Source organism: Salmo salar, chromosome 10, assembly GCF_965601325.2.
Source record: "Salmo salar chromosome 10, fSalSal1, whole genome shotgun sequence".
Taxonomy (NCBI): domain Eukaryota; kingdom Metazoa; phylum Chordata; class Actinopteri; order Salmoniformes; family Salmonidae; genus Salmo; species Salmo salar.
This window is the reverse complement of record NC_138300.1, coordinates 85,172,889-85,198,043: the sequence shown is the minus strand read 5'-3', so window position 1 is coordinate 85,198,043 and position 25,155 is coordinate 85,172,889. Positions and strand designations below refer to the sequence as shown.

Below are 25,155 nucleotides of genomic sequence, written 5' to 3'. Positions count from 1 at the left end.
GCCTACAGTGAGTAACATATAGGCATATACATAATCTCCTTTCTATGCATTTCAGCTCACCCTCTCAAGTCTCAGCTTCATTAAATAGAAGGAAAGCCTTCTCGATGCCAAGCTTATAATAGTGGCAATGCTTATTTTTGTTCTTGGTCAATCAAAATCGGCGCACGCTTGTTGTTTGCAAAACATGATATATAGACAAGAGAAGACACTACCCTCCTTACATACTTGTGTTTCTTCAAATCCATACCTTATTCATTATTGTATTATTCAACCAACATAAAACAACACGAGTGGATCAGAGAGAGACTTAAGGTATACCTTGCAGATGTTGTCCGCGCCGCCGATGGTACTGGAACTGGAACCGAATGTATTGACCGTTCATCTTTGTGCCATGTGCGGTAACACAACCTCCAGTTTATGCGACGGACGTATCTCTTTAAATCCCGACTCTTCCCCGGGTGGCCTGTCAATTTCACGAGCGTGACGTCAACGAATGGAGGAAAGACATAAAAATCCCCCTTTCATAACAAAAGTCCTATAGAGGATGTATTTCAGAATGAGATGATATGCTTCAAATACATTTGACAATAATATCGTGCAAAAAATTACCTACAGGTGAAAAGAGTCAACTACACAAATAAGCATATGCTGCCACATTCTGTTCGGAAATGGTTTCTACATGTACTATAAACAGATCTAAAGAACAGACAGAGAAAATCTAGCCCCTATTATAGCAACAGAGGGAAATAGGATATACACGGATTTGTATGCATTATATGTTGTATTTGAGGTTTCTACCACGAATCTCAATACTCATGACTATTCTGATTTCCATGACACCAGATGCTGTTCTACTCAGTGATTCAATTAGCAGAAAATACAACATAGCCATTGTCTATACATTCAATACAAAAGCTACCCGAGAGACACAGAAAGAACTAAACAACTTTAATAATGTAATAACCTAGCATGTCATGTGCTATTTGAATGCCTTGTATTTTGATGACCAACAACAACCCCCCCATCCCCCAATACATTTTCTATGCCTCTTTTTTAGTCCGAATCCTTCATAGAAAGAGCCTCTCCCAGTCAGCACCATCTCCTTCACTGCAATAATAAGTGGGACTAAATTGCTGTCTATGCTCAACAAAGAAATTGAAAAATGTTGTTAGATTTGACTTTATGTGGATTTGACCAACATAGCAGATGACAGCTGCAAAAGCAGAATCCGCCATTGTACCTGCCCATGATTTTTGAAGAAAAAGCTGTACAACAGGTGTATTTTCAAACACAAATGTGCTACCCCATTGTGCTGAGAACTATTGTGCTCTCTTCCCAGACTCAAAAATGATTGAAATGCTTGATTCATTAAATTTGTGTCTCTGTGTGTGTCTCCATGTGTGTGTGTGTGTGTGTGTGTGTGTGTGTGTGTGTGTGTGTGTGTGTGTGTGTGGTGTGTGTGCGTGCACGTGTGCATGCATGTGATGGTGTTTATTCATGGAGGTGTGTGTGCATACTGTATCTTGACAAATGTTTCCTTTGAAATGCAAGTAAAGACCGTTTTTTTATTCTGACATGTATTTGAGGCCCCACTGAAACCTCACAATGGCTCTATTGTGTCTGATTCACAAGGCTGGGCCATTTTACAGAGCTACCGAACAATTACATCTTTAAGTATCAGGGCAGTTAGCTGTATATAGGGATACTGAAAAAATACCTCTGTCTGTAAGTGTCTGTACACTCTAAGAAAAAAGTAAAACATTTATTTTTTCGGCTGTCCCCACTGGTTCCAGGTAGAACCCTTTTTGGTTTCAGGTAGATCGCTTTTGGGTTCCATGTAGAACCCTTTCCACAGAATCAAAAAGTGTTCTACCTGGAACAAAAAATGGTTCTTCAAAGGGTTCTCCTATGGGGACAACCAAAGAACCCTTTAATGTTCTAGATAGCACTTTTTTTTCTCCTGAGTGGAGTGTTTTCTGTCTAGCCAACAGACCATTAGACACTAGTGTTTGAGGTTTTCCCTTACAGATACAAGGTCATATCATTCTGAGTGGAATGTGTACGCCTCTAACATAATGAAATATAACAACCAATACTTCAGGAACAGAGTGCTGTGTGGTTTCAGGGCTCCTGTTATGAGGATACAACATGTTTGACAACAACAATATGGTTTTAATATAGAAATGTCTTCACGCCAGGGATAATGTCCATTTAACAAGGTTTAGTAAGCCATGGGGGTCAATTTGGGGTTGTTGGGATGTTGTTTTTTATTCAAAGGGGGATAGTCTTCATCTAATGGTTTTAATCAGCTGTACAGCACTACAGCACAACTGATAAGAGTTCGGTTACCTATCGCTAAAGAGCAGCCAAGTTCAAAAGTTGCACTAGCAGATGTCCATATCAGTGTTATGCAAACCTGCGCAGAGCAATTCCTTGTTTGCCTAAGCGGCCTATAAGTAATTCATTGTGTTCAGTGAGACGGAGCATCTGTTCATCCATACCCCTGACCCACCAAGAAGCCCTGAACACCTGACACAAGGTGTCTCTTTTCCAGGTAACTGCGCTCATCAGATAATGACCTCGACTCGGGTTAATACTTACAAACAAGGGATTCTTTTTCTGGCAAAGCAGGGCCTACTGCTAGACTTTTAGACAGGGGGACTTTTAAAGAAAAAGGGAAAGAGTGCAAACAATCAGGATAGTCACATCAAACTCTTGCTGGGGTCAGAGTGGAAGTGTGCAATAGACGGACAAGTTCCAGTTGCACTAATGCGTCTTCAAGCCTACACTCAGCAGAGAAGTAGTAACAGAAAAGTGCCCATCACTCTTCTCTCAGCCGTATTCAGAAAGGGCAAAAATTGCCACCCTCTAAATCGACGGAGAAGTTGCGGCACGGACATGCGCAACGGTTACGTCCCTCACTGAGGCCCGCTTAGCTTTCCAGGAGAGGTAAGAGGGTAGCTCAGCCAGGGCCAGGCACTATTGCTTGACCTCTCACCTCTCACTCTCCTTTTAAGGCTAATTTCTTTCCCCAACTTCTCATCCATCCCCAGCTGACCTGAACTCCAAGGCCTGCTATAAAAGTATTGGCATTCGCCTGTTGTGTTCTTCACTTCACACAGTCCTTATGTGCTTCTTAAAAGCTTAATAATAGGGAGATGTAAAAGTGAAAATCAATGATAGAAATATAACTATAAAGAAAAACAGGAAAGTCTTATAACTGGATATAATAGCACTCTAAAGATTTTCATGTTTGAGATTATAAACTGGGTGGTTCGAGCCTGAACGCTGATTGGCTGAATGTCGGGGTATATCAGACCATATACCACGGGTATGACAAAACATTTATTTTTACTGTTCTAATTACATTGGTAACCAGTTTATAATAGCAATATAGCACCTCCGGGTTTGTGGTATATGGCCAATATACCACAGCTAAGGGCTGTATCCAGGCACTCTGCGTTGCGTCATGCATAAAAACAGCACTTAGCCGTGGTATATTGGCAATATACCACACCCCCTCGGGCCAAATTGCTTAATTATAGCATGAATCATACGAGCACACACATGATACTAATCACAAACACACATATAAATGTGCCAACAAGTAAGGCATGACTACATCCTATATGGCTGTGCTCCTTCTCTTCCTCTTTACTTTGAATACATTATTAATTCATCATTGAGAGATTTCTGTGGTAAACCAGCCTTTAAAATCATGCCATACTTGAAGAAAATTGAAAATGTGGAATGTTGAGCGGTAGGGTACCCCATTACGCGAGAACAAGGATGGAGCTTGGGGGGCTAAACACTATGTTCAGCCGGGAAATGGGCTTCAGAAAAACATTCCGAAATATAAATATGTCCTGTGATGCAGTTTCATTCAATAATCAATCAAACACAAAATGTTAAATTGAAGCTGCAGGTTCTGAAAGTACTTTCGTAAATAGGTGAAATGAAATTCAGGAATATTAAAATGTCATGGACACGTGACCACATACAAATTACATTTGGAATTCCATTTCATTATAAATATTTTAGAACTGTATTCCAAATAATCAAATATTGTAACTACTGTAAATAGATAATATTATGTAACAATTAATACTATCAACTATCCTGACACCAAATTGTTCCATAAGAAAATTCTGCAGGCTTTCCATTCCATTCCAAATTATTAATGATAATCCAATAATGACAGCCATCCAACAAAATGTGTTTCCTTTGAAAACCAAGTAATGCTCTCCTATATGAAATTAATAGAGAGTTGCACTATTGGAACTGATTGTCTGTGTGCATGCCAAGTAACTGATGTAGTTTGTAACATTCTCATTTACTTCATTTCTTTGTATGTTAAACTACTGAAAGTTGATGCATTGAAATTAACCTATGAGGACGACGTAACTTCTCTGAAAAGCAGAAATTCACAAAGACTTGAAAAGTTCAGGTGGGTAGAGTTACGCAGAAAGCATTCTATAATGCCGGTGAATTTAGTGTGCCTTGTAAAGTTAAAAGCTTTTCCAAAATGTCAAATAAAACCTTTTAGTGACATAGGCATACAAAAATGGTAAAACAATGCATGTCTGCCTGTTCTTTGTACTAAGAGCAACCTTTCCAAACTGCTATTTCAGCTTCAAGAGGAATTTCGCAAATATGTTATTTAGAGTGATTAATTGACACAAGAAATGCACAATTATTAACTATCAACATGTCATTTTCCTTCAAAAGTACTAGCCTACTATATGCTTCTACAGGTCTACATTTATTCTATATATGATTATTTTCCATTAGCTGGTAAACATAAGTCTCTGAAATGGTCCCTTGAGGTCTCTTGTCCTTATCCCAGTCCGCTCACAGAATTACAGCCTCCATGTGTCTGTGAAGTGTATGAAGGAAGCAAATGGATCTACAGTTGTAGGATCTTAATTTGATCAGTCTTTTGTTGATAGGAATTTTTCTGCCCAGCAGGAAATGCAAACTCGTAGTGTATTTGAGTTTTGAAAAGGCTTATAAAGTTAGAAATGTCAAATTTTAGCCTTGATTTGCTCTAATGACAAACGTATCAACCCCTACAAAAATGGCCATTAATTATAATCCTCATAATAATTCACATAATAATTCCTTTTGTTGCAGGATAATTTTCCTGCTGTAGCAAACTGGCTCAAATTAAGATCCTACATATGTATGCTCTATCCCTGTATTCCTCTAGAGTAGCCCAAGAGCGTTTGAATACCCCTTCTGCCACGTCCTTTTCTCAACCCAAATCATACTTTGCAAACAGCTGCTAAAAGCTGAGGTGAAAGGGGTATGGGATATTAGAAATGAATGAGTTGATAAACAAAAACTCAAAAGAAAAGTGTGGGAGAGGATACTCTCCCTGAAGAAGTTATTGATGGGCTACACACATCCCCTCTGAGTTGTAGAGCACCAGCTATTATTTTTGGCTATTCAAAAAAATACCATAGAAGGCCTACATTGCGTTACATGGTAAAAACTGCAGTACTTTGAAAAGTGGACTATTTAATTTTTCTTGACAATGTTTTTAGCACTATCTTTATGTGTTCACCGCACACTCTTACTGGAAATTAACGACTTGTAATCTACGAGACACGTGGGTTAGGGATAATTGCACATAAGTCCATTATCATGCTCTCAAGGCCAAGCATGAGGGCTTTCTTCTGTTGTCCTTCCTTCTGCTTTTTCTGTTCAATATTGGAGTCTTAAGAACAAGATGCATTTTTGGGTTTCATAGACAATTTAATAATTAAGCCCAATTTCTCTCTATACACTACTTTATAATGGGTTCAGATGATTTGACCTACTAGTATGGACAGGAGTGCACCAAGACCAAGAAAAACTTTGATCAGGTCATTGATCAGGTCACATGGCAAGGAAAACTCCTAAACAGAATTAATCAGGACTATGTGAGTGAGGTTGTTTCATTAAATAGCTACAGGCTTACTACCAGTTCGTATTTTTAATACAGACACTCCTGACCTGCAAACCAATATTTAATTTCAGAATTGGTAAAAATTAGGTTAGGGTCAGGGTTAAGGGTTTGGTTAAGGTTAGGGTTAAAGTACGTTTTGGATTTTGATTAGTCGTTGTGCAGGTCAGTTTCCTTAGTCTCCCCTTTGGTCAAGTGTGGCGTCTACGTGATGCGATACTATTTTCAACCTGAGTTTGCCGTGGCGCTGTGAGGATTGAGGAACAGTTCCACTGTAGAGGATACATCTCTTGCTGCCCTTGGCTCTCTCTTAGCTTGTTATCTAGCTATCTATCTAATGCTAACATGAAACATGATTCATGTTCAGAACAAATGTTCCAAGCTTGCCACATAATCGCATTTTATTGCCTGCCCCAAGACTGTAACTAACAAACGTTATTCCCGCATTTGATAATCTGATCGTTTTTGTAGCTAGATAGCATAATGTTACTGGCTTGACAAATTCACAGCAAGCAACAGGTGAGTAACGTTATTGTTAGATAATGAATTCTGCTGGCTCTGTAACGGCCTATGACTTGCTCCAAATGAATGAATGTTTAGCTTGCGATTCGGGAAGCTTGTGCCGTGGCATAAAATATGGAACACAAGCGAGCTAGTTTAGACTGTTTAGTTAACGGTAGTTTGTATGTAACGTTACTGTAAGGAGAAACGTGCCCAGTTGAAAAAAGTTACTGTATCTATCTCGATTTCGCCTAACGGGTACGATTAAATGCATAGAAATATAATGAATTGAACGGGTTTACACATTCAAATAAATGATTCGTCCGTTCTATTCATTATATGTGTAACTATGCATTTCAAAACGTTTTTAATCGAACACGAGATGTTTTAGGTCTAGTTATAGTGAAACACGTTAATTCTGGTTATTATTTTGACAGTTCGTTTTGGAAAAGTTATATATTTTGGTATTTTAGGAGTAAATCTAGCTCTTTTTACCCCTAGCGGTTCAACTCTACCATTGAAATCGTGATGTAGGGTCACGAAAAGGTGCCTACGTCATCTCAAGGTAGGGGTTCAGCATGAAATACACACCTTCTACTGACGCGTTCAACACAACTGGGAACTCGGGAAACAACGAACTCCGACTGGGAAAATCGTTTTGAACTGTCATCCAACTCGACTTTCCAACCTGAAGATCACTGACTTCATGATTTTGACCTCGTATTTTTCCGAATTCTCAGTTGTTTTGTACGCAGCATACACGTGCTGGATGGTACTACCTCAAGGCTTACTATAAAATCAGGCGTCGACGCGCCTTATTTGACAAAGGTCTTGATAAGTGGAGTGTGCCAATATAGCACTGTAGATAGCTAATTAGCACAGGTGGTTACCTCTCTTCCGGCAGTCTTCCGTAAACAAACGCCGTAACATGGAGATATGGCAGGGTGGGAACACTAACCCTATAAAGCCTTTAGTAAAGGTTTGTAGTAATTTAACCTTTTTGTTTTTTGAAAATTATTTATCGTTAATATGATAGATACGTTCCTTATGTTTCCAAAACCGTACCGCAAGCAATGCGTGTTAACATTTAGCGCAAGCAAAAGTCCGCCAGGAAGAAGATATATGCCTTCATCAATAGGCGCTAACTCTCTGAACCAAAATATAAATGCAAACATTTCAAGATTTTACTGATTTACAGTTAATGAGAAAATCAGTCAATTTAAATAAATTAGGCCCTAATCTCTGGATTTAACATGACCTGGCTCCCCAGTGGGTGGGCCTGTGAGGACATAGGCCCACCCACATTGGAGCCTGGCCACAAAATGACTTTATTACAGACAGAAATACTCCTCAGTTTCATCAGCTGTCTGGTATCAGACGATCCCGCAGGTAAAGAAGCCGGATGTGGAAGTCATGGTTACATGTGGTCTGTGGTTTTTAGTCCAGTAGGAGGTACTGACAAATACTCTAAAAAGATGTCGGGGGTGGCTTATGGTAGAGAAATGAACATTTAATTCTCTGGCAACTGCTCTGGTGGACATTCATGCAGTCAGCATGCAATTTGCACACTCCCTCAAAACCTGAGGCATTGTGTTGTGTGACAAAACTGCACATTTTAGAGTGGCATTTTATTGTCCCCAGTACAAGGTGCACCTGTGTAATGATCATGCCGTTTAATCAGCTTCTTGATATGCCACACCTGTCAGGTGGATGGATTATCTTGGCAAAGCAGAAATGCTCACTAACACTAAACAAATTTGGGCACAACATTTGAGAGAAATAAGCTTTTGTGCGTATGGAACATTTCTGGGATCTTTTATTCCAGCTCATGAAACATGGGACCAACACTTTACATGTTGCATTTATAATTTTGTTTAGTATAGTTAGTGTCTATGAATGGGCTAGTGAATGACTAGCTACAGATTGTATGCTAGATAATGTGAAATAACCAAATATATTTGGTGACCATTACTGGGTGGCAGGTAGCCTAGCGCGTTAGAACGTTGGGCCAGTAACCGAAAGGTTCCTAGTTCGAATCTCCTCACTGACAATGTGATACATTTGTCGATGTGTCCTTGAGCAAGGCCCTAAACCCTAATTTCTCCAAAGTCGCCATTGATAATGGCAGACCCTGGCTGTGACCCCACTCCAAGGGTGTCTCAAGGAGAGTTGGGGTATGCAAAAACACATTTCCAATTCACACGTGTATAATACACACTTGTACATTTGTAGTTGGATAAATATAAACACCCACCAAATTATTATTATAAACGGCCGCTATAGCTTTAAAAAAAAAAAAACAGCGATAACTCAAAGATATTAAATCCATGTTTTGTACCGTGCAAGGAGGTTCCTCACCATCTTAGCTGCTGCACATCTAGCATTTCCCAGCATCTTTGCAGGAACTAGGGTGTAGTCGTTTCTATGCGTCACAGTCATGTGTTGAAGTAAATGACTGCGCGTCACAATGCAACCAAAACAAATATCTACTCACATACCAGAGACATATCTCACACAATAAAAAACATGGATTTAATATCTTTCTGAATTTTCTGTTGGTTTTGTAGAACCACCTGCAATTGGAAACTGACATTTCTAAGATACTTTTTTCAACGAATCGAGAATGAAGTATCGCCAAGAACAGGTTAGTTAAAAAAAATCTATGGAGGTGGTTTGTATGGGGCTTTCCTGTAACAGCCAATAATGGACCTCACAAATCTTTGGTTATATCACATTATCAGGCATACAATCTGCAGCTAGTGAACAACATTACACCTGGGGTGCGTTCAGTACGACAGAAAGGTTTTCAAAGTTTAATTAAACAAACAGTACTATACAGAATGACCAGGAGTTTAGCAATTTCAAATGACCACACCTTGCCACACCCACCAAATGGGAGCAAATGTATTTCAAAGGCTGTTGAAAAACGGTGCACACCGTTTGGGGGAAATGTGTCATTCAGTACTACAAACTGTCACGAAGCGTAGCGTTAAATCGAACTAAGGGCAGCCCATTAGTATTCATTAGGTGTATTCATTAGTCGGACACTATTGCAAAACATTTTGCACCAAAACAAGATGATTTGCAATGGAAACCTATTCTATTGGACAGATAGGTTCCTCCATTTTTCGTTTTCCTTTGTTTCTGTTTGCTTCCGATGGTTCCAATTGGATCCTAGTGAATACACCCCTGATGTAACTAATTTGAGTTAGAAATTACCTGTGTGATATTACAATGCTGATAAGCTGTTGCACTTTCAAATTAATTGTGTATTGATTTAATTGTTTTGTATTACCTCTTTAACTAGTTGCCATACAGAGAGATTTGTGATGTAGCTACCAGTTGGTGGGAGTTGGCAACAATCAAACAATGGAAGATGATTCCCCGACTCTGAAACCCAGGCGCATCCAGAACCAGAATGTGGTCCATCGACTGGAGCGGCGGCGGATCTTCTCTGGCCGGGCTGCAGCCCACTGGTACCGCGGGCGCTGCTTCCACCAGAACCTTTTCCCAAACTTCACTGTGGTAAATGTAGAGAAGCCTCCTTGCTTCCTACGCAAGTTCTCCCCAGATGGACGCTGCTTCATAGCCTTCTCCTCTGACCAGACCTCCCTGGAGATCTATGAGTACCAGGGCTGCCATGCAGCGGAGGATCTGCTGCTGGGGCAGGATGGGGAGACCCTGGCCAACGGCAATGACCAGCGCTCCCTCAACATCTGCGGCCGCCTCTTTGAGCGCTTCTTTTCCCTCCTGCACGTCACTAACGTGGCTTCCAATGGAGAGCACCTGAACCGAGAGTGCAGCCTGTTCACTGATGACTGTCGCTATGTGATCGTGGGCTCAGCGGTCTACGTGCCCGAGGAGCCCTCTCCACACTTCTTTGAGGTGTACCGCAACAACGAGTCTGTGACTCCCAACCCTCGCTCTCCTCTGGAGGACTACTCACTGCACGTCATTGACCTGCACACTGGCCGGCTTTGTGACACCAGGTCCTTCAAGTGTGACAAGATCATCCTCTCGCACAACCAGGGACTCTACCTCTACCGTAACATACTGGCTGTTCTTTCTGTTCAGCAGCAGACAATCCATGTCTTTCAGGTGTATATTTCAGCCTGCCTCATCTTCTGTACCCTATGCTTACCTGGTAGTGAGATTATAACATTAAACCATCTTGATTGAATGTTTTTATGAAATTAAATGAATGTTTTTATAGTTCTAATGTCATCCTGTAGGTGACATCAGAGGGGTTGTTTCTGGACGTGCGGACCATCGGTCGGTTCTGCTACGAGGACGACCTCCTGACTCTGTCTTTGGTGTACACTGAGGCCCGGGCCGAGGGCCAGCCAGGCTTCTCCCGCCTCTACAAGGAGAAGACCATCAACTCCCTGAAGCACAGACTACTGGTCTACCTGTGGAGACGGGCTGAGAAGGACGGCAGCGCCACCGCCAAGCGACGCTTCTTCCAGTTCTTTGACCAGCTGAGACAGCTGAGGATGTGGAAGATGCAGCTGCTGGATGAGCACCACCTCTTCATTAAATACACCAGCGAGGATGTGGTCACCCTGCGAGTCACTGACCCCTCCCAGGTACACTTAATTAAGGATCTCTAGTGGTAATTTGCAACCAAATTATTTTTGGCAGTGGATAACAGAGCTAGGCAGGGGATAACAGAGCTAGGCAGGGGATAACAGAGCTAGGCAGGGGATAAGAGAGCTAGGCAGGGGATAAGAGAGCTAGGCAGGGGATAACAGAGCTAGGCAGGGGATAACAGAGCTAGGCAGTGGATAACAGAGCAGAGCTAGGCAGGGGATAACAGAGCTAGGCAGGGGATAACAGAGCTAGGCAGTGGATAACAGAGCTAGGCAGTGGATAACAGAGCTAGGCAGGGGATAACAGAGCTAGGCAGTGGATAACAGAGCTAGGCAGGGGATAACAGAGCTAGGCAGTGGATAACAGAGCTAGGCAGTGGATAACAGAGCTAGGCAGTGGATAACAGAGCTAGGCAGGGGGGCCTGTCCCACCTGTATAATGGTAGAGGAAACTGTGTAAAGCACTATCTGGAAATCCACTGTCTGCGATTGATTGAATTAGTTCTTCTATATCCTACATAAGGGGACTGTGGAATAGTAACCAAATCAAATGTTATTTGTCACATGCCGAATACAACTGGTGTAGACTTTACTGTGAAAGGCTTGCTTACGAGTCCTTCCCAACGATTCAGAGGGGGAAAAAACGAACACAAGAAGCGTAAAATAAAAACACAAGAATGGAGCTATGTACAGGAAGTACCAGTACCATATTAATAAGCAGAGGTACAAGGTATTTGAGGTAGATATGTACATGAAAGCAGGGTAAAGTGACTAGGCATCAGGATAGATAATAATAAGGTATTTGAGGTAGATATGTACATGAAGGCAGGGTAAAGTGACTAGGCATCAGGATAGATAATAATAAGGTATTTGAGGTAGATATGTACATGAAGGCAGGGTAAAGTGACTAGGCATCAGGATAGATGAGAGTTAAATAAAGAACAGCAGAGCAACAGCAAATTATGAGTGTAAAAGTGTGTAATGTGTGTGTTGTCGGTATGCGTTTGTGTTATGTCAATGTAGTGTGTGAGTGTGTTCATAGTGTGTGTGTATATATAGTCTAGTGAGTGTGTTCATGGTGTGTGTGTATATATAGTCTAGTGAGTGTGTGTGTATATATATTCTAGTGAGTGTGTATATAGTGTGTATATATAGTCTAGTGAGTGTGTATATAGTAGAGGTCGACCGATTAATCAGAATGGCCGATTTAATTAGGGCCGATTTCAGGTTTTCATAACAATCGGTATTTTTGGCCACCAATTTGCCGATTTTTAATATATATATATATATATATATATATAAATATATATATTTTTTTTACACCTTTATTTAACTAGGCAAGTCAGATTAAGAACACATTCTTATTTTCAATGACGGCCTAGGAACGGGGGTTAACTGTCTTGTTCAGGGGGGATTCGGGGATTCGTTTTTGCAACCTTCCGGTTACTAGTCCAACACTCTAACCACCTGCCTTACATTGCACTCCACGAGGAGCCTGCATGGCAGGCTGACTACCTGTTACGCAGGGCAGCAAGAAGCCAAGGTAAGTTGCTAGCTAGCATTAAACTTATCTTATAAAAACTTATCAATCTTAACATAATCACTAGTTAACTACACATGGTTGATGATATTACTAGTTTATCTAACGTGTCCTGCGTTGCATATAATCAATGCGGTGCCTGTTAATTTATCATTGAATCATAGCCTACTTTGCCAAACGGGTGTTGATTTAACAAGCGCATTTGCGAAAAAAGCACTGTCGTTGCACCAATGTACCTAACCATAAACATCAATGCCTTTCTTTAAAATCAATACACAAGTATATATTTTTAAACCTGCATATTTAGTTAATATTGCCTGCTAACATGAATTTCTTATAACTAGGGGAGTTGTGTCACTTCTCTTGTGTTCCGTGCAAGCAGTCAGGGTATATACAGCAGTTTGGGCCGCCTGGCTCATTGCGAACTGTGAAGTCCATTTATTCCAATTTGTAAGTCGCTCTGGATAAGAGCGTCTGCTAAATGACTTAAATGTAAATGTATTCCTAACAAAGGCGGTAATTAATTTGCCAGAATTGTACATAATTATGACATAACATTGAAGGTTGTGCAATGTAACAGGAATATTTAGACTTAGGGATGCCACCCATTAGATAAAATATGGAAGGGTTCCGTATTTCACTGAAATAATAAATGTTTCGTTTTCAAAATGATAGTTTCCGGATTCGACCATATTAATGACCAAAGGCTCGTATTTCTGTGTGTTATTATGTTATAATTAAGTCTATGATTTGATAGAGCAGTCTGACTGAGCGAAGGTAGGCAGCAGCAGGCTCGTAAGCGTTCATTCAAACAGCACTTTTGTGCGTTTGCCAGCAGCCCTTCGCAATGCATTGCGCTGTTTGACTTCAAGCCTGTCAACTCCCAAGATTAGGCTGGTGTAACCGATGTAAAATGGCTAGCTAGTTAGCCGGGTGCGCGCTAATAGCGTTTCAAACGTCACTCGCTCTGAGACTTGGAGTAGTTGTTTCCCCTTGCTCTACATGGGTAACGCTGCTTCTAGGGTGGCTGTTGTCTATGTGTTCCTGGTTCGAGCCCAGGTAGGAGCGAGGAGAGGGACGAAAGCTATACTGTTACACTGGCAATACTAAAGTGCCTATAAGAACATCCAATAGTCAAAGGTATATGAAATACAAATCGTATAGAGAGAAATAGTCCTTTAATTCCTATAATAACTACAACCTAAAACTTCTTACCTGGGAATATTGAAGACTCATGTTAAAAGGAACAACAGCTTTCATATGTTCTCATGTTCTGAGCAAGGAACTTAAACGTTAGCTTTTTTACATGGCACATATTGCACTTTTACTTTCTTCTCCAACACTTTGTTTTTGCATTATTTAAACCAAATTGAACATGTTTCATTATTTATTTGAGGCTAAATAGATTTTATTGATGTATATTAAGTTAAAATAAGTGTTCATTCAGTATTGTTGTAATTGTCATTATTACAAATAAAAAAATCTGCCGATTAATCGGTATCGGATTTTTTTTGGTCCTCCAATAATCAGTATCGGTATCGGCATTGAAAAATCATAATCGGTCCACCTCTAGTATATAGTGTATATATAGTCTAGTGACTGTGTGTATATATAGTCTAGTGAGTGTGCGTAGGGTCAGTGCAAGATAGTCAGTGCAGATAGTTCAGGTACCATTAATTGATTATTTAGCCACCTGGCTATTTAGCAGTCATATGTTTTGGGGTAGAAGCTGTCTCGGAACCTGTTGGTCTGAGATCCGGTGCTCCGGTACCATTTGCCGGACGTATGGCTTAGTTGGCTGAAGTCTTTGTCAATTTTTCGGGCCTTACACTGCCTGATATAGAGGGTCTGCATGGCAGGGGAGCTTGGCCCCAGTGATGTACTGAGATGTCCGAACCACCCTCTGTAGCGCTTTGAAGTTAAGGGTGGTGCATTTGCCATGCCAAGCGGTGATGCAACCAGTCAAGATGCTGTCAATGGTGCAGTTGTAGAACTTTTTGAGGATCCAAGGGCCCATGACAAATCTTTTCAGCCTCCTTAGGGGGTAGAGGTGCTGCTGTGCCCTCTTCACGACTATGTGGGTGTGTGTGGACCCGTGTCAGTCAGTGCCGTTTATGAGGGAGGACAAACATTTTTTTCCATGATTATTTCTATTACAGCATGTTGGATGACTGTCATTCATATTCCATTCACCCAGCTCAATGTAACATTGATAGGTTTAGACTACTACATGATACTCAAATTTTCTCTATGCCCGTCATGAGGTTACTACAACCTAGCCTATGAAAGAAAGTTTACAACGTAGGTGAACACAGGTCGAGATACATTTTTTAGATGACAGACAGAGACACATGGACAGTGACAAATTCAATACCGCATAACACTCTCTTGCCTACATCTAGCTTATCTAGGGTGTAGTCATTAGTCCAAGAGTTTCTATTGGACAAATTCAGGTATTTTTATCCCTGTTTTGTGTGATGCGTGGTTAAGAAACGTTTTTCAACAGAATCGGTGGATTGAATACACCTCTGATCACGCAGTAACAGAGTTAATTTTCATAACAGCCACATTGTATTCATTCTAGCCTCTATGCACTCTCCTCCTCTCACCTTTTCCCTTCTTTTGTGGACTCCAATGGAAAACGCATCAGCTGTATGTGACCAGGCGAAAAAACCTTTCCAAGCTTAATCATGTCATAACCGCTACACACAGCCTACCTCATTGTCACCATATTAGCTAAAGTAACGTCATAGTCAACATAGCTAATAGAACTAAAGCGTTAGTAAACCCGCTACAATCATACTGTAATGTTACAGTGTATAGTCAGTAAGCAGTTAGACCGGCGGGCCTCACTGGCAATACATTAATAAAACCAAAAGCTTACCTTGACTTGGAAGAGTGTTGTGTTGGATAGTCATAGCCAGCTAGCTATCATAGCATCCCTCTGTTTGAGCCGGGTGTTTGAGTAACTAGCCAGCTGCATTTGCTAGCTAAGTAAGTGAAACTGAAAAAAATTACACTTTCTCTTGCTTCTCCTTCATTTTTGAAGAAATTAATTTGTTGAAAACTGTTCAACTATTTTCTTTCTCTGAGTCAACTACTCACCACATTTTATGCACTGCACTGCAGTGCTAGCTAGCTGTAGCTTATGCTTTCAGTACTAGATTCATTCTCTGATCCTTTGATTGGGTGGACAACATGTCAGTTCATGCTGCAAGAGCTCTGATAGGTTGGAGGACGTCCTTCGGAAGTTGTCATAATTACTGTGTAAGTCTGTGGATGGGGCTGAGAACCAAGAGCCTCCTAGGTTTTGTATTGATGTAAATGTACCAAGAGGAGGACGGAAGCCAGCTGTCCTCCGGCTACACCTTGGTGCTACCCTACTGCTGTTGAGGCTACTGTAGACCTTCATTACAAAATAATCAATTATTTAGTGATGTGAATATATTTAGTATAGTTTTATCTGAAAAGGATCACTTCAATGTTTTACCATATTTATTTTTATGAAATTCACTGAGGAGTATGGTCCCCTTCCTCCTCTGAGGAGCCTCCACTGGTGTGGACCATGTTAAGTCCTTAGTGATGTGGACGCCAAGGAACTTGACGCTAATGTTCCCTCTAAACTACGGGCGGGCGCACAGCTCCCCTGGAATTGCCGAGCAACAGAAATACTGTATCAGCCCATGGAGAGAAGAACGAGAGTGAACTTCACTCAATTTTCTAGAGTTTTCCCTGTTAACCGTGTCAGTGTTTCCCTTTACTGTGGCAATTGTGATCGAATCAATGCAATATTAGCCACTTTCAATGCAACATACTGAAACAAAACAAACTATGCAAGAGATGTTGTAGGCAGAACACGTCGGAGTAGGATTCTATTGCATTGACACACACTACTCAGCCCGTACTGTACATAGACCAGTGCGGCATAACCAATCAGAGCTGCAGTAGGCCTATATGCAAATAGACCATTGCCATATATGGATCTGTGCCATTTACTTTGACCTGGACTGTCTTTACAGCTGTGGTCGTGAGTAGATGTGCTTGTGTTGAGATCAAAGCGACAGCTGCATGTAGCCACGTGTGCACATTTTGTTCATATTCTTTGCTAGTTAGTGAGTTATTAGCCCAGTTATAGATCATTTGTTGTCAGCAATAGGAGAGTGATTGCTTCCTACAAGAGCACGAAATGTGTGTACATTTCTAGACGTCTTTGAAAGTGAGTCAGGTAAATAACTTTTTTATGTGTTAAAGGGGCAGTGTTGTATTTTGAGACAGGCTTGAATAAACTACGTAGCCAATAGGCAGAGGGCATAATAGCATAATTTGTCTGATTCTATGTAATAATGGTATGGGATTAATAATACATTTTATTTTGTAAAGTGGTTTCTTGCATCAAACAACATGTTCAGTCACCTCCTTGTTTAAAGGATAAGTGGATAAGCAGGTTAATGTCAAGCCCTGCATGTTTTTTCACAAGTCTCATGGAATGTAGTCCTACTCAATGGGATGCATTTTCTCCATTGTTTTTGATGGTAGGCCACTATGGTAGGCCTACATGATGATCAAATTGCCACAGTAGCCTACTTGGCCACTTATAAAACTGTAACTTAAAGCGGGTACAGCCTGTGTTCACAGTAAACGTGAATCTTCAAAACACTCAAGTTTGCGCTCGGGGAGCATTGCTTGACACTCTACACAGTCCACAACAGCCCCGTCGATGTGGGCGTACTCTCCCCTCTTTCTCCTATAGTTCACGATCAGCTCCTTGGTCTTACTCACGTTTAGGGAGAGGTTGTTTTCCTGGCATCAAACGGTTAAGTTTCTGACCTCCTTGTAGGCTAACTCCTCGCTGTCGGTGATCAGTCCAACCACAGTCGTGTCTTCAGCAAACTTGATTACTAAGCACACACCCCTGAGGGGGCCCCCGTGTTGAGGGTCAGAGTGGCGGAGGTGTTGTTTGCCTACCCTCACCACCTGGTGCCGCCCCGTCGGGAAATCCAGGGAGCCTCATTTATCAATCATGGGTAGGCACAAATCTGTGCGTAAACCATTTGTGGGATAATTTCCATGCAAAGTGTGAGATTTATCAATATGAACGTTGGCTTGAGTGTGTGTAAATTTACGCACAGCCTTGACCATGCGCACGCACAGTGCCAAGTGGTGGAAAAGGAACTGCTTGTCAAGCGTAGAGTGGGGAAAATGTGTGAAATTGTGAGTAATCATTAAATAATTTTCCAATTTCATTGTATTCCCATTATGAATTCATGCAACATATCTTGACATGCCAATTTGACCATATCAGTGCATTTGTTAGGATAATCCATATAAAGTTTAGGTCATTTGTTAAATTAGAGGTACTGTAGGACTATGTGTGAAAGTGAAACCATTGTTGATATACTATAAAATACTGAGATAATGGGAAATCGAAATGAGAAATGGCTGATCTTGCTCTGTTGGAAGATTTGGTATTTGCTGCATTTCAAAGTGTTTTTTTTTAAAGACTGGTGGTGGTTTTTCTGCAGAAAGTACAGATTGGTTTTGGGAAATTATATCTGATGATCCAATCTTATAGGATTTTTGCAAGAATTTAAAACACATTTTTGGTTATGTAGTGTATGTGGACACCTGCTTGTCAAACATTTCAGTCCAAAATCATGGATATTAATATGGAGTTGGTCCCCCCTTTGCTGCTATAACAGCCTCCATTCTTCTGCGAAGGCTTTCCACTAGATGTTGGAACATTGCTGCAGGGATTTGCTTCCATTCAGCCACAAGAGCATTAGTGAAGTCAGTTCCAATTCATCCTAAATGTGTTCTTTGGGGTTGAGGTCAGGGCTCCGTGCAGGCCAGTCAAGTTCTTCCACACCGATCTTGACAAACCATTTCTGTATGGACCTTGCTTTGTGCACAGGGGCATTGTCATGCTGAAACAGGAAAGGGTCTTCCCCAATAACAGCACTTACAGTTGACCGGGGCAGCTCTAGCAGGGCAGCAATGTGACGAACTGACTTGTTGGAAAGGTGGCATCCTATGAGAGTGCCACATTGAAAGTCACTGAGCTCTTCAGTAAGGCCATTGTACTGCCAATGTTGTCTATGGAGATTGTTTGGCAGTGTGCTTTATTTTATACACCTGTCAGCAATGGGTGTGGCTGAAATAGCTGAATCCACTAATTTGAAGGGGTGTCCACATACTTTTGTATATATAGTGTACTTTAAAAAAGACAAACTCATGCCATTCCGGTCCATATCCAAGTGCTATCAACCCTTGGGTTTTTGGCAACAGGCACTTTTCAGCAGGAGCTTGCTGATCGGCATCTCACAGCCCTCAATGTTTTGGTTGCCATCATCAGCAAAACAAACTGTAATGTATACAATTTCCATACACCATCGCACAACAGGTTGAAGTCGAGGGGTTTCTTTGCCATGTTTTATCAATGGATTCCCAAATACGAACAGCGCAATAGACGGCACCCACCACATCGCCATAAAATCACCATCCCTAAACAAGGCTTCCACTCTTTATGTGCAAGTTTTGTGATGCACAAAATAAGCTGCTGAATGTGGTGGCAAGCAGTGGTGTAAAGTACTTAAGTAAAAATACTTTAAAGTACTACTTTAAAGTTTTGGTGCTGTCTGGTTAGCTTAATATAAGGAATTTGAAATTATTTATACTTTTATGTTTGATGCTTAAGTATATTTGAGCAATTACATTTAGTTTTGATATGTATAAGTATATTTAAAACCAAATACTTTTAGGCTTTTGCTCAAGTAGTATTTTACTGGGTGACTCACTTTTACTTGAGTAATTATCTATTAAGGTATCTTTACTTTTACTCAAGTATGACAATTGGGTACTTTTCCCACCACTGGTGACCAGGTGGAACGCATGACTCGTTCATTCTGCAGAATAGCAATTTTGGACTATGGGCCTACGCATAAAGGACAGAGCTGTTGAGGATGAATGGCTTATTGAGTGTTGTCTACTCATTTTAAGTATTTTTGCCATTGATAAAGCAACTTGAATTATCCTAACGGTCCTCTTTGTAGCTATTTAAAAAAAATAATTACTGAGCAAGCCACAACTGAGCTAGCCAAATAAAACCTTTTGGTTGTACTCAATCTCTGACACTAGCACCTCTATTTCAGTCTGTATTTAATGGTACGGGTTAAAGGGATGATTTTGACCATATATACACTGAACAAAAATCTAAAGGCAACATGTAAAGTGTTGCATGAGCTGAAATAAAAGATCCCAGAAATGTTTCATACGCGCAAAAAGCTTATTTCTCTCAAATGTGTTTGTTTACAACTCTGTTAGTGAGCATTTCTCCTTTGCCAAGATAATCCATCCACCTGACAGGTGTGGCATAACAAGAAGCTGATTAAACAGCATGATCATTACACAGGTGCACCTTGTGCTGGGGACAATAAAAGGCCACTTTAAAATGTGCAGTTTTGTTACACAACACAATGCCACAGATGTCTCAAGTTTTGAAGGAGCGTGCAATTGGCATGCTGACTGCAGGAATGTCCACCAGAGCCTTTGGCAGAGAATTGAATGTTCATTTCTCTACCATAAGCCACCTCCAACGTCGTTTTAGAGAATTTGTGAGTACGTCCAACCGGCCTCACAACCGCAGACGACGTATAACCACGTCAGCCCAGGACCCCCACATCCGTCTTCTTCACCTGCGGGATCATCTGAGACCAGCCACCCTGACAGCTGATGAGACTGAGGAGTATTTCTGTTTGTAATAAAGCCCTTTTGTGGGGAAAAACTAATTCTGATTGGCTGCTCCCAAGTGGGTTGGCCTATGCCACCCACAGCTGCACCCCTGTCCAGTCGTGAAGTCTTATTGATTAATAAGGTCCCAGGATCCAGTTGCAGAGGGAGTGGTTCAGTCCCAGAGCTTGGATGGGACTATGGTGTTGAACGCTGAGCTGTAGTCTATGAACAGCATTCTCACATAGTTATTTCCCCTCTTGTCCAGGTGGGAGAGGGGCAGTTTGCGGTATGCAAATTGGAGTGGTTCTAGGGTGTATGGGATGATGGTGTTGATGTGTGTCATGACCAGCTTTTCAAAGCAATTCATAATCACAGATGTGAGTACTACAGGGCGATGGTCATTTAGGAAGGTTAACTTGGAGTACTTGGGGAACTGGGACAATGGTGGTCAGTTTGAAACATGTTGGAATTGCAGACTGGGACAAGGAGAGATTGAAAATGTCTCTGAAGACACTTGCTGGCTGGTCTGCGCATGCTTGGAGAACGCACCCTGGTATTCCGTTAATCTGTTTAAGCGTTTTGCTCACATTTGCCATGGAGAGCTGGTTGACATAGTTATCCGGACAAACTTGGGCTTGCACGCAAGGCAATGTTATATTCCTCGAAGCGAGCATAAAAGGCATTTGGCTCGTTTGGGAGTTCTGCATCGCTGGGCAACTCATGGCTGGGTTTCCCTTTTGTAATCCGCCATCTGCAAGCCCTGCCACATACGACGAGCATCTGAGCCGGGTTAATAGGATTCCACCTTCCTCCTATACTGTAGGTCGGGGCTCATGCTCAGTCTCTATTGTGTAGAAAACGTATTCTGATTTGAAATATTGATTCTGTCTCCGAGTGCAGCTATATTTCAAATATGATTTCTTGCTAATGTGAAAGTGCATATCCTTTTAATTCCTAACTTCATATCTGTCTGCTCTTCTCTCAGCCCTCATTCTTTGTGGTGTACAACATGGTGTCGACAGAGGTGTTGGCAGTCTTTGAGAACACTTCTGACAAACTTCTGGCGCTGTTTGAGGACTTCTGTGACCTGTTTCGTAACGCTTCGCTCCACAGCGAAGCTGTTCAGTTCCCCTGCTCAGCCTCCAGCAACAACTTTGCACGGCAGGTTCAGAGAAGGTATTGTTGGTCGGGGAGGGAGGCTTACCACAGGGATAACATGAAAATAACTCCATACTGTGTGGCACAATCCAAAGGCTAGTAAATTGAACTGATTTAGAGAAATTAGCATCTAAAAACAGAGTATTCCTTAAAAAAATTCTGCTAAGTGACTCTGAAATTACACCTTTTTTTGTTCCATTGACAATGTGAATTCCTACTGTTTATCCCTCGTGGTCAGGTTCAAAGACACCATAGTTAATGCAAAGTACGGCGGTCACACTGAGGCGGTGAGGAGGCTGCTGGGACAGCTGCCAATTAGTGCTCAGTCCTACAGCAGCAGCCCCTACCTGGATCTTTCCCTCTTCAGCTACGACGACAAGTGGGTATCTGTGATGGAGCGGCCCAAAACATGTGGAGACCACCCCATCCGGTAACATTGGCAAGATAATGCTGATTTCTAAAATGTGTTTTTCTGTCAAATAAACATTTGTGTGTTGTGCCCTGGTAAATATTACATTTAATCAATTTCTACCCTAAAACCGTCAATTAATAGAACAGGTGTTTATTTGCTTGAACCGCTGAGCTGCCTTGGTGTCTGTTGGAGACATCAATCATTCAGGGCGAGATAGAAATTCTCTTTGATTCCACCGGAGCAGACTGGCAAAATGAGTGAATGCATAATTCCACTTTTTTGACCAGCCGTTTATTAAAGACGAGCATTCATTATTATTATTAGCTAAAATGTGAAACGATACCCAGACATTATAAGAGGCCGGCACTTGTTGGATACTGTGTTTAATGGAAGTTTTATGGTAATGGTAAGCTCTCTTGTTATTGGAAGTATTACATTTGTTTGGAAATGGAAACTACAATAACTAATACATTATATGACAACTTTTGGTATACCTGTGTGTTCCTAGATACAAACCTTTTTTAGATACTGCGAGATTCTGGCAATTAAACCCTTCTACTTATACAGAGTTAGAATAACTCGTGGACACCCTTATTATCTCTGCGTGCAGTATGAAGAAAGTTGGGTAGTTTCGCAAGCCAATGCTAACTAGCATTAGCGCAATGACTTGAAGTTTAAAGGTACACTAGCATATGCAAAAATATGAAAATATCTAAGAACTAAGATATCTTGCTTGTTACAGGAAAAAAAAAAAACAATCTACTGTGTTGACTGCATTTTTGGGATTCTCCAATGCATAATCTAGCATGGCTTCCAGTCATTGTGCTAATGCTAGTTAGCATTGGCTCGCAAGACTATCTCTAACTTAATTTAGACTGCACGCAGAGACATAAAAATGGTTTCCACGATTTCATCTGACCGGGTAAGTATAGAAATCTCATTGTATCCCTTTAAACTTGCATTTGAAAAAGCTTAGACTGTGTTTTTCTTATTAACTGTAGATTTTATGCTCGGGATTCTGGATTGCTGAAGTTCAAGATCCAGGCAGGCCTGCTGGGCCGGCCCATTAACCATGCTGTCCGGCGGCTGGTGGCATTCACATTCCACCCCTTTGAGCCATTCGCCATCTCAGTACAGAGGACCAACGCTGAGTATGTGGTGAATTTCCACATGCGGCACGTCTGTGTATGAGAGGAAAGCAGTGGACTAGACCTGGAGAACTGTGTAGAGCAAACAGCGGCCATTCTGCCTTTTCCTCTCCCCCTAGTGTGAGGAACAAAATAAGACTGGACTGTGGGAGGATCCAGTTGACGTTGAAATGGGGAGCTTGGGATGGGGGCGTGGATTCCTTACAAGACCAAATATGTTTTGGCTTGCTCTCAAAATCTGTTTTTCCCTATCACCACATACCTTTGTTTTTGGTCAAATTTTATTCTTACACATGTATTTTTGTTTTGTGTTTTATTTGTATTTTATTTCAATAAGTGATTTAATCATTGATTGTGATTCTTTAAGGTTATTATGAATATTTTGCTACAGTAAAAGCTATTTTTCATAATATGCTTTGCGGAGTGGACCTAGTTATTAGCCTGATTGCCCCCTTGTAGCTCAGTGGCCTCATTTATATAACCGTTCAACACTAAATATCTGCGTGCGGCATTTCTGAAAAGATTGCGCACGTACAAAAATATACGCCTGTTTCAAGTTAGCTTTGGGACACAACATTGGCAGTCTTTATATTGGTTGGACTCCCTGAGTTGTGCGTCGTTCTGGTGGGTGGTGACGAAAAATAACCCTAACACAATTTAGCTGGCTTCACCAAAACATTACGTTTCCTGTAAACAAAACCATATGTATAGTCTCTAGAAACTCTACTTACCAGACGTAAAGTGAAATGTGTCACTCGCTATCAAATAAACATCTGAATCCAACTTTTGTTCAAACCACACCATATTCCTGCTGTGTAAACAGTGTTAGATGTTGTGGTAGGAAGTCCCGCGTGAAGGTCTAATGGCAGCCCGCTGTTTAATTTCGCAGGAATATGGTGCGGTTGGACAAAATTTGGATTCTGACGTTTATTTGCCACAATTCACTTTACATCTGGTAAGTAAAGTTCCTAGAGCAGGGTTCTCCAACCTATTCTAACATGAGAGCTACATGTCATGAGTTACTCATTTTTTATAGCTTTCAAATAAGCACATTCTTCTCTCCCCTGCAACTCTTCCCAGGTCCTTAGTGTACAAGAGAAAGTAGTGCATGTTTTTTTTGTCAATATACCTGGTAAAATAGTGGTTAATAAACAACTCTGAGGGGGGCCCTATAAAATAATATTTTTTCCCTCAAATTCTGTTTGATATTTTCCCAAGTTATGTTTCCTGAGTTGTATTTTTCTTGGTTTTAGATTTTTTTATTTATTTACTCTCAAAATTGCAATTGTTTATAGAGAAACAACGAAATTTGATGTTCTGAGTCAATGTCAATGATTAAATCACATCTGAAGACCATTTTCTTAAGGTCTGGAAGTAATTCTACTTTAATTGCGCCTGTAGCAAGTGAGGAGTGTGCTGGTCTGGCAATGGTTCTGTACTGCTGCTGCTCATTTCATGGCAAAGTTAGCAAATAACAAAAAATACATACAAATGTTATACACACTCGTGATATACTTCTACCAGGTAAGCCTATTCTTCGGTTAACATTTCTTTGACGGTTTTGGGGAAAGTATTAATGTCAACCCACAAGACGGTTATCACATCAACTGGCTACACACAGAGTGATAGACAAACGCGCGCACCACACAGACAGACAGGGCAATGTTGCTGGAAATTCATTGGCAGATATTTTGTTAGGTTTGGCTTTTTATGCCAATAGTCGCTAACCAGGAGTGGGATAATGTCAAAGTTGCGTTGATTAGATAGTAGCTGGGAGCTTGGAGTGTCTGATATTTGTTTATGACAGTATGCAGTGGAACACTGAAAATTGCATGTACTTTCACATGTTGTGCCAACCACCAGAACGAAGGACATTTCAGGGAGTCCAACCAAGACTCCCGCTGTTGTGTCCCAAAGTTAGTTTCCAGTTATAAATCAGACTCCTTCCTGAAACTGCGCGCGTGAACGAGCATTAAAACGGCCTGAAAAACACCCACCATTCGCCTTTTTATACCGACAATAACACCATTATTTGCTGTATACTTTGGATGTATTGGAATTAGGCCAAGGCCGTTTCTAAAAGGAAATAGCAATGGCTAACTTGATCGAATGTCTTTGGAGGTGATGGCAGA

General features: G+C 41.1%; 1 protein-coding gene across 2 annotated transcripts; it reads left to right on the top strand.

The window, feature by feature from the left end:
• The first annotated feature begins 6,194 nt into the window (after nucleotides 1-6,194).
• LOC106560940 (DET1 homolog) lies at nucleotides 6,195-24,526 on the top strand. Of its 2 annotated transcripts, XM_014124412.3 has the most exons (7): nucleotides 6,195-6,466; nucleotides 6,950-7,013; nucleotides 9,756-10,546; nucleotides 10,681-11,034; nucleotides 21,291-21,481; nucleotides 21,702-21,893; nucleotides 22,877-24,526. In XM_014124412.3, the coding sequence occupies exons 3-7, from the start codon at nucleotides 9,818-9,820 to the stop codon at nucleotides 23,064-23,066; spliced, it is 1,656 nt and encodes a 551-aa protein (XP_013979887.2). In that variant the 5' UTR covers nucleotides 6,195-6,466; nucleotides 6,950-7,013; nucleotides 9,756-9,817; the 3' UTR covers nucleotides 23,067-24,526. The 2 variants fall into 2 exon arrangements, with proteins under 2 accessions (XP_013979887.2, XP_013979888.2); XM_014124413.3 differs by lacking the exon at nucleotides 6,950-7,013.
• Nucleotides 24,527-25,155: the final 629 nt, after the last annotated feature.

Coding starts and splice junctions, on each gene's coding strand:
- LOC106560940 (XM_014124413.3), top strand. CDS start 9,818: ATGGAAGATGATTCCCCGACTCTGAAACCCAGGCGCATCCAGAACCAG. Junction 10,547..10,680: donor AGACAATCCATGTCTTTCAG/GTGTATATTTCA, acceptor GTCATCCTGTAG/GTGACATCAGAGGGGTTGTT. Junction 21,482..21,701: donor GCACGGCAGGTTCAGAGAAG/GTATTGTTGGTC, acceptor CCTCGTGGTCAG/GTTCAAAGACACCATAGTTA.